Here is a 10,095-nt window from a genome sequence, read left to right as displayed (position 1 = left end):
CAAATTATACAAGCTTTGGTGTGTAATGATAATCCCTACCTTATAAAAAGTACAAGATTATTCTTATGAATAGTGTTATGCCTGTTATACCCTTCAAAATGTGTATTTACATACATACCCTCATTAATATGTACAAGTTTTTTTTAATGAATAGTGTTTGGACAATTATACCATTTAAAATGTTTATTTACTTATTTACCCTCATTATGATTATTACCTCTTCATTTTTAACTCTTAAGATTAATGTGTGGACATTGATACCCCTAAATATATTTATTTATATATTTTATTTCATTTTGTTGCCAATCATTAAATTTGTGATTTAAGGTTAAACCGAAAGAGATTCCAGATATGACTAACTATGGCACGCGCATTACCTACCCTAGTATTTGGGAAAAGAAAGTGTAAATTTAAACTAATACTTCATATTCTGTACTTTTTAAAACAGGTTTACGCTATCCCATAATTGAACGATCATATAAAGACTCAGCCCATTTATCTATTATTATTATTAGACGGATCTATCCCTTTAATAGCTGTGACGGCCCTGACGGGTCATAAGGGATCCATAGAATTGCTCTCTCTCGGATTAGTGAGATATCCATTGAAGCGTTCTCAACGTTCTCCATTGAAGCGCAGTTGGCGTGAATCTAGTTCTTGTATCCCCCATTGAAGCAACTTCTGAGGTAAGTTGTTTGTATTTGTTATCATCATATCAAATATCTCTGAAATTATGAGATCGATAATTGAATCAAATATCCGTATAATTATGAATCAAATTTGGTTGCTAATGTATTGCACAACACGTTAATGTTAGGATTTAACTATGAAATCAGAGCTCTTTTCCCTGGGCCCAGGGCTGCCGCCCCTCCTGCCCTGCCTCAGTGACGGGCCTGGGTTTAGTGTATGTTGATGTCTTAGAAATATGCTTATGCAATTAAGTTTTTTTTTTTTTTTAATCTTTTTTTTAATTTTTTCAGAATGTGAAAATAATTAAATTCTCATGTTCTTGTATAATATGATTAAGGTCATAAAATGGGTTGAATAAGTGAAATTTGGTTCGGGTGTTGCGGATTTTAAGGTTATAATACATGGATTGGATTTCTCTTGCCTCTTGGTTTTGTGTTGGGAAAATTTCAGAGTGGATAAAACAAGTGCTTGTTATATTCCAGATTAGTAGGCATTAGGTCATAATCAGTGTTTAAAAAGACTCAAGATGTATTAAAACAACCGGGTTCCTAGAGGCTAGAGCTTGTGGATGTTAGGATTTATCCCATTTGTGTGGAGAAAAAATTTCCCACATCTGAAGATAGGTAGGAAGGTAGTGGCATGTATGGTTTGTGGGTTACTCCTCGTTTTAGCATATGGTTTTAGGATGGAACCATGTTGGGTATTGGTGGCCTCTCCTCATCAAATTGTATCAGAGCTAGGCTATAAGAACAAATGCAGTCGTGGGGCCTCATGGTTGATTAATGTGACTCAAAGTTAGAGTTCATGTGGAGTGGTGCTACCGACTTTGTGACTTGAGAGTAAAGGTGTCTAATTAAGGGGGATTTGTGCCGAGCATGGAACACACATGTGAATTGTGAAGGGGAGGTTGTTGCCCATGTGTGTATGTTGTCCCACATTAGAAGCTTGGTAGGGAAGTGACTAACATACAAAGTTTGTGGGCTACTCTTCTTATTGACATATGGATTTAGGAGGGAACCCCATTGACTTGTGTATTCATGGGTCTTGCGTAGACGTGAGGTGTGGGCTACTCTTCCAATTGACATATGGTTGTAGGATGGAACCCCACACCCACTTGACTTGTGTATTACTAGTTTTGCATAGCCATGAGGTGCAATTTTTAAATGTAGAGATTTTTTTTATTTGTAAATACAGGCTACAAACATTAAAGCAGTAGTGTTCCTTTTTGTGAGCCTTAATGTTCCTTTTTGTGCACCTTAGGCATGTAAATTCAGTGTTTTATTTATTTATACATTAGTTTACTCAATGTTATAAAGATTAACTGACTATGAAACCATCGCAGTGCTAACTAATGGAGGGTGTTATAGCACTGATGCGGTCAGTGCCTGTATCGACCAAGCCTGGAGTTGCATTACCTCGAATCTCTGCCAGAAGATCTTCTCCATATATATCAACGAATTTTAGTAAACGTGATGGTTGTTTGATTCGAGCTCAACAGGTACCCTTTTGCAGATCTTGGAAATGGACCTAATTTTATATATTGTGGCCTTCATGGTTGATTTTAGAATTCTTTGCATAAGTTTGAGCTTAGAGTGTCTCACATTTATTCTGTGCTACAAGTTTCTATGCTACAAGCAATCAAAGTTGTAATGCGTTTGTTTTTGTAGCTTGACTCCAGGGAAGTATCCGCTACAGTTCCGCCACCTGTTAGTGATTCCCAAGACAATGCCCTTAAATTGAAAGAATGGGAGGTGGGAAGGTTACAAGATGAAGTAGCTGCTACCCAAGGAATAACAATCAGGAGAAGACCACCAACAGGGCCCCCTATGCACTATGTAGGCCCTTTTGAGTTTCGGATACAAAGTGAAGGCAATACGCCACGAAATATCTTGGAAGAAATTATATGGCACAAGGACGTGGAACTCGCACAGGTAAACTAGGATAGTCCTAAATTATTGACACCCTTCCCCAGTTCCCCCTTTTGCTGCTGCTATCTTTACCTTTACTCTTTACTAGTTTTTTTTTTTTTTTTTGTTTTTTTTGTTGTTTTTTTTTTTTTTTCTTCAATTCTCCATAGTGGAAAGAGAAAAAGCCCCTTGTTTCTTTGAAGAAGGCTCTTGGTGCTGCTCCTCCAACGAGGGATTTCATTGGTGCTCTGAGAGCAGCTCAACAGAGAACGGGATTGCCTGGTTTAATCGCAGAAGTAAAAAAAGCTTCACCAAGTAGAGGTGTTCTGAGAGAAGACTTTGATCCGGTACATTTTCCTAGTTGCTCTAAGCCCCTAATATAGTATTGAATCCCAAATTCGTTTTTAGTCATCCACTTTTGCTGTCGTAATGTCTTTTTGTGAGGATTATTATTTTACATGATGATTGTTCTCTTCACATTTTGTATAAATGTTTTTTTATTTTGCCTATCTGCTGGGTGATTTCTGATTCATCAAGAGCAGCTAGTGAGCAGTGATGTGCAATATTAGTTTAGTTTTGAGAAGGTTGGATTTTGCTTTTTTTGTTTATTTGTTTTGGTGATAGCAAGTAGACTGTAAAAGTCAATGGGGAGGACATGGATAAGGCCATTTAAATCCTTAGGTAGTTAAGGTGTATGCTTAGGGCCCTACTATAAAGTAACAGAAGACTTAATCTGTATATGAAGGAGGCCATAATACCATACACCACAATAACAACTACAAATTATTACCTTGGAATTTATTTCATAAAATTTTTTATTGTGCACGCATGATATTATCTTAAATTGAGTTGGTTAAATGAATATAAAAAGCATGTTTATAATGCAATATTATCATCATTATAGTGAAACCTTATATAATGTGCCATTGAGACAACTAAGGGAAAATCGCCTGTGTTGGTTAGGGCATGTAAGGTGGAGATCCGAGGGTGCACCGGTACAAAGAGTGGAAGAGTGGGACCATGGAGGGGTTAAACGAGGGAGAGGGAGACCGGAAATGGCTTGGTTGAAAGGAGTTAGAAAGGATATGAAGTATATAGATTTGCATGAGGATGAGGCATTAGATTGTAAGGGATGGAGGAGGAAGATTTTTGTCGATGACTACACAGAATAATCACTTTGGTTCATGTAGCCAACCCCACTTATGGGATTAAGGCTTTGATTAATAGAGACAACCGAATATTTGTACAACTTGAAAAGGTTAATATTGTCTCTCTGACGCATGTTAAAGTGTTGAATGGTGATTTTTAGAGAAAGGTTGCCTCTAATATAGGTACCTGGTATTTTTTTAAAGGTCTTTATATCAATGTTTTTATTAGTTTAAGCACATACTTTGGTTAATGAATAGCTCCAACTTCTAACGTTGAGGTTAGGAGTAGCTTGAAGGAGAAGTTAGTTTGGTAGAGAAATGCTCCATAAAAAGAGCTAATTAGAAAGAGATAAGCATGTTGAATGTTGTTGAATGTGTTGGGTTAGCTTTAGAAGGCTAGATTGGGAGAGAATTCACCTCTCGATAGTGGAACTAATGTACAAAAGTGCTGTAATTCAGTTTATTAATCAAAAACCATCATCACTTTCCTTTCTGCCATTTATGATGCTCAAGCTATGATAATTCATAGCATGGCCTAAAGCCCTAAATGATTTTCCAAGTAGCTGTGAGTGACATAATTGCTTATATATACAAATACAGATAATGTTAGATTCAAAGCTTTACTTTCTTTTATACAGGTTGAAATAGCAAAAGCTTATGAGAAAGGTGGAGCTGCATGTCTGAGTGTTCTGACAGATGAGAAGTTTTTTCAGGTAATGTCACCACTCAATTATTTTCCCAATATTTACCTTGTTATGCACCAAAATGATTCCAATACCTTTTTTCATGAATTCATGAATATAGGGAAGCTATGAGAATCTGGCAGCTATACGCAATGCTGGAATCAAGGTCTGAGCTTTTTCTTTCTTGATTCGAAGTTCTTATCTTTTATCTAATAAGTCTGCAATAAATTGGTGTGATGGAATTTCTGTAATGCAGTGTCCTTTGTTGTGCAAAGAATTCATAGTGGAAGCTTGGCAATTATTCTATGCTAGGACTAAAGGAGCAGATGCAGTTCTCTTGATTGCCGGTGTTCTGACTGATCTAGATATTAAGTACATGATCAAGATATGCAAGATACTGGGACTAGCAGCACTAGTTGAGGTAAATTTACGTTCTTTTTATACTTCATTATTTTATTTTATTTTTTCGTGGTTGAAATAATTCTGCATTACACTATTTATGTGTGAAATGATAGTTTGAGCTATCCTATATAGTTGGCTGAATATTAAAATACTGATCATGATTATTTTTGCAATGCAATAAAAACTTATGCAACTTGATTCATACCTGTGGTACCTCTATAGATTCTTTAATTTGTTTATTTGTCCAAGAATGAATCAATCAGATTGAAGTACTGTTTTCATCTGGATTTGTATTTTTGTAGGTCATTGGCACTAATTTTCTTTTGGAGTACGGTTTATACTTAGCTTTTTTTTTTTATTTATTTATTTATTTTTATTTTTTTATTTTTTGAACTACAATAGAACCCTAGATGACAAGTCAGGCTCAGCAGCTCAAGTAGCACGATGCAGATTGATTTATGCTATGTAGGAAGGAAAAGGAAATAACTTGTTTTTATGGTTATATTGTAATAGGATGTTCTTAATTGCTAGTATTTGGACTATTAGGTATTACTTGGGATTAAATATGTTTTCGTACCAGGTGCATAATGAAAGGGAAATGGATCGTGTGCTTGGAATAGATGGGATTAAATTGTTGGGAATCAACAATAGGAATCTTGGTAAGATTTTTTAGGCCTCTCAGAATGCAGACCTATATGGCTGCATGAACAGTTCTTTTTTGTTTAATTAATTCTTTGTTTGGATTAGACACGAGTTATCAAGAGCTTAACATTACTTTGCTCATCTATAGAGACATTTACTGTTGATATTAGTAATACAAGGAATCTTCTCGATGCAAGACGTACACAAATTATTCGTGAAAAGGGCATTATTGTGAGTTTTTTTTCTATCTATTCTCTGGACTTGAATTCCCTTACCTTTGGGGTGTGAGCTGTAAAGTTTTCATTTGTTACAATGGCAATTGTTTATCAAATCAAAGCCTATTTCTTCCATCATTCTAAGCATTTTCTTGATTATCAGGTGGTTGGTGAGTCTGGACTTTTCACTCCTGCTGATATTGCTTGTGTACAAGAAGCTGGAGTTGAAGCAGTAAGTTTCACGAATTTGTCACATCATTAACTTTGGAGTTTTATTTACACGAGCATCATTCTGTTAGCTGTTCTTGTTTTGCGCAAACACATGTTCTTATACATGGATGAGTTATTTTACTCATCGGGTACCCATGCATGTCCGTCACGGGTATGTATCAGTGTCCGACTCTGTTATTTTGTGAAAAACTGAAAAATTTACATAATTTTGAACTAAAATGAAGTGTCTAAATGTCCTATTCATCATAATTTGTAAGTGGCTCCAGGTGACCATAATACTTGGACAATTAGCAGATTTTAGTAAAATTTGGAGCACAAAATGAAAATCCTTTGCTACCAAGTAGGAACTCATCACTACACCTCATATTTTTAGGACTACTTGCATATGTGATGCATGATTGTGTATTTATATACTCAAAATTGATAAAATTAGTTGATATGCAGGTCTTGGTTGGTGAATCCCTTGTAAAACAACCAGATCCTGCAAAGGGGATTGCTAATCTTTTTGGTAAAGATATATCTGTATGAGCTACAAATTATGGAGCACCAATTTTGGACATAAAGCAAAGGTGTAGGTTCTGTAAATTCATAGTAATACAAACTTTTTGTTACTAAGCTGGTGCTGTCTTTTGTCGCGAATAGGTGCCAGGCACTCCTGTTGTAACTTGGACATCACAAACATAATAATTTGTATGTATGCAGTTCTATATCAGTTTCACATGTTTAACTAAAAGGAACAGACTGATGCATTGCCAAAACTGTCTTCGGTCTGCATCATATTTTTTTGTCATGCCTTTCCTTCTCAGATTGTGTCAAAGCAAACAAAACCAGATTGGACCCGAGGGTTTAAGCAGAGCAATATAAGAAGCTTCACTAGGTGCACCCGCACATGATAAAAGTGCTACCAAACCGACATCTTAGATTAAACGTCTTTCGCAACAGTTGAGTGTGTGGGTTTAAAATGGGACAGACTAACTCTTGGGCAAATAGCATGGCGCTGATCCAAATACCATAGTATATAGGACTGGAGTCTGGAGATGCTTTGTGAGACTAGAGTGTAAAAAGGCAAGCCCATTAATTAGGTGCTGAATCTAATTTAAGTTTAGGGCTCGCATGGTACTGGAATTCTATACATTTTTCATCATCCCACATGGTACAAGTAAAGCGAGTATGTACGATCAGTTGTACACCCGAGTGTAATTTTACACTCTCGTACTTTCCCCTTCCACACGATAACATCGGGTGTAGGATGGACACCCTCGAAGATATAGGGATAAAAGCTTAGTTAAGCAATGATATAAAGTTAGTAATTAGATTCAGTCGGTTTATATTCAATTTTGCAACCCTGGGAATCTTAGGAATTAAAGTTGCTAAGCAAAGAACTACTCGTATTTGAGAGTCCAATTTTTTTGGTTAAAACCTGAACAGTATGTACTTTATCAACTCATTTTAGTTTATGTGCAACTTTGTAAGGGTTGTCTCATGTATGTCAACGTCTATTGCTAACAAAATTTTCTTTGAAAAAAAAAAAAGTTCTCACAATACTATCTAAAATGATAACGCGTGGTAATAGATTTTTATAAAAAAGCGCATAACTGAAACTATAATTGCTTTACCGAGCAATATATTATAGAATCAAATACAAAGTTATTACAATAACGACAATATTGCGCCGGTGCTACTCCGTATCAATAGCAAGCTTATAGTCCCCTACTTTGAAAAATCATCCCCAATAACTTATGTAACACACACACACACACACAAAAAAAAAAAAAAAAAAAAAAAAAAAAAGTACAACCAACAACTCTCCTTATCAAACAGCTCTTTGCTCGGCTGACTAAGACAAAAAATCATAGGTACACCCGAATTCAAGCCTTATGTTGGAGGGACATATCGAGTCATTGTCATATGGTTCAATTGGGTTGTCTTTGGTCTTACATATGAATGAAGGTTAAGAAGTAAGAACCACATTTTGTATATCTGACGATAGTAAATACTTTGAATTATAGAGTTTATTATATAATGTGGCCTAGGATGAAGTAGCAAGGGTCATTTACCCTGCATTATGTTGGAAAAAACATTATTGAGAAGATAGTACGTAATTATTGTGATTATGAGAGTACGACTTCTATTCCACAAAACTAGCTATGGTTATTATCTTTCGTTATGCTACTGGCTAATGGTTCGATCTTTGTAGAATTTGTTATATACACCCAGGTGTATCGTATGCCCAGATAATCTGCTCATTAATTTTTGCTCATTTTATAAATGAACAAAAAAAATTTGCTCATTTGTTAAATGAGCAAATAACCCGGATGTACATAATAGGTTCTTCGATCTTTGTGAGGTGTGAAAATAGTAGTTTGGTGTTTATAGGCGTTCAGCTCTATTAACTATCGATGTTTTAAATTAAAATGTAAGGTTTAAAATAAAATTAAAAAAAAAAAAAAAAAAAAAAAAAAAAAAAAAAAAAAAAAAAAAAAGTATCAACTGAATATTTTCTAAAAGGTATTCCAAAACTAAGCTAAGTTTTGCTACTCGTAGGCACCTCTCTGCCTCAAATGGCTCAAAAATCATAACATGTCCCTTTGTCACTACTTTACTGAACACTAAGGCTCCGTTTGATTTGATGTAAAATGCTTTCATGGAAAATGATTTTTCCCTTTTTTCCCATTTGTCTTTGTTTGGTTTGTGAAAGGGTGAAAAACAATTTTCCCAAGGGTAAAAAATTTCTTCCTTAATAATGGAAAATATTTTCGTTCACAAAATAAGGGAAGTCACATTTTCCTCTCTCTTCCTTGCCTCCTTTTTACTTCCCTCTCATTCATCCTTACATTTCCAATCCTATTTTTAATTTTTCTTGAACTTTTCTTGTATGCAACCAAACAAGGGAAAATTAATTTGCAATTGAGCTTTATTTTCCTTGTAAATATGTTTTCCATTGAAAATCTTTTACATTAAACCAAACAGGACCTAAATAAAGATGAAAATTTTATAGCATTACATTATTCTTATCTTCAAGAGAGTGAGAGATAGCTCAGGGCCTTAGATGATTAGAGCATCCCTAATTTCAAGAAATTTTGAGATCAATTCTCATCATCCGTCTGTACGGCTCTCTAAACACCAAAAGTTATTCTTACCCTCAATCATGGGACTTGGCAAGTGTTTTTTACTAGCTCCATTGTTTAAAAAGAATGGATAGAAAAAAGAGAGTGACAGAAACAAAAGAAAAGAGCAGGGTGAATCCGTATACATTTGTCCTCAACACCTGACCATAAATAATGTCATACTTAGTATGATAAATGTTTTTGTATTGTACCTTTATAACTCTGATCAGATCACCACTTACTTACCATCAAACTGTCACAACATTTACCATTTTATACTGTTTTTTTGGTAGAAATAAATTGAGCAAAATGCAACGAAGCTATAAGCTATAGCTGACAAATAAAATTTATAGTATATGATTCTGGAAATCTTGATAAACATGTGGGAATTTGGTGAAATTCAGAAACTGAATTCTCTGGAAATTGTACAAATTGGTAGGAAGTTTCATGGGGAGAGAATGAGAGATGAGTATATATAATGTAACACATATATTTCCATATTTGTAAGGTGCTAGAAATTCGAAGTAGAAGTACTCGGTACTATTTCAGAAATTTTTCTTACCTAAACAATATGCTATTTTCAGTAATGTTTTAAAGTACTCCATAATAGATTAATAGTCACATGTGCAAGTTCGGATGTTTGAGAAAAAGTTTTCTTAATTGTGCACAGTTTAATAGAATTCGGTGAAAAGAACATGTCCAATTTAAATAATTTTTAAAATGCAAAATAAATTATAATAAGTTTGCAAAATTAAGTTCAATTGTACAAAATCATTGTGACTATATTTTTCTTTATTTTATTTTTGTCAAAACTATAAGTTATACGTAGTATATATGTAGACAAGAATGTACTTGGCTTTTTTATGTTTCATTCCTTTATTATTTTCTTGGGCTCTTATTGATAATTCTCAAATAAGGTGATTTTTCTTCTTTACAATTAATAGTGTCTAGTATATATATATATTGACTATTCATAATAAGATATACAGTAATTCTATCCAAAATTAATTTTTCAATCCTATCTAGCTATCCTCACCAATTATTGATCGAACCCCATTTATTTTCCTTAG

General features: G+C 34.5%; 1 protein-coding gene across 1 annotated transcript; it reads left to right on the top strand.

Annotated features, from left to right (window-relative positions):
* Positions 1 to 507: 507 nt before the first annotated feature.
* LOC145592971 (indole-3-glycerol phosphate synthase, chloroplastic-like) lies at positions 508 to 6,651 on the top strand. Its single transcript, XM_081649488.1, has 11 exons — positions 508 to 686; positions 2,033 to 2,188; positions 2,358 to 2,621; positions 2,768 to 2,944; positions 4,384 to 4,458; positions 4,550 to 4,594; positions 4,685 to 4,849; positions 5,411 to 5,489; positions 5,621 to 5,703; positions 5,851 to 5,919; positions 6,363 to 6,651. Exons 2-11 carry the CDS (start codon positions 2,042 to 2,044, stop codon positions 6,444 to 6,446), a joined length of 1,188 nt encoding a protein of 395 aa, XP_081505614.1. The 5' UTR covers positions 508 to 686; positions 2,033 to 2,041; the 3' UTR covers positions 6,447 to 6,651.
* The last annotated feature ends 3,444 nt before the right edge of the window (positions 6,652 to 10,095 follow it).

Source organism: Chenopodium album, chromosome 18 (genome assembly GCF_948465745.1).
Source record: "Chenopodium album chromosome 18, dcCheAlbu1.1, whole genome shotgun sequence".
NCBI classification, from domain to species: domain Eukaryota; kingdom Viridiplantae; phylum Streptophyta; class Magnoliopsida; order Caryophyllales; family Amaranthaceae; genus Chenopodium; species Chenopodium album.
Note: the sequence above shows the minus strand (reverse complement) of the source record. Positions and strands in the feature narration are given on the sequence as shown.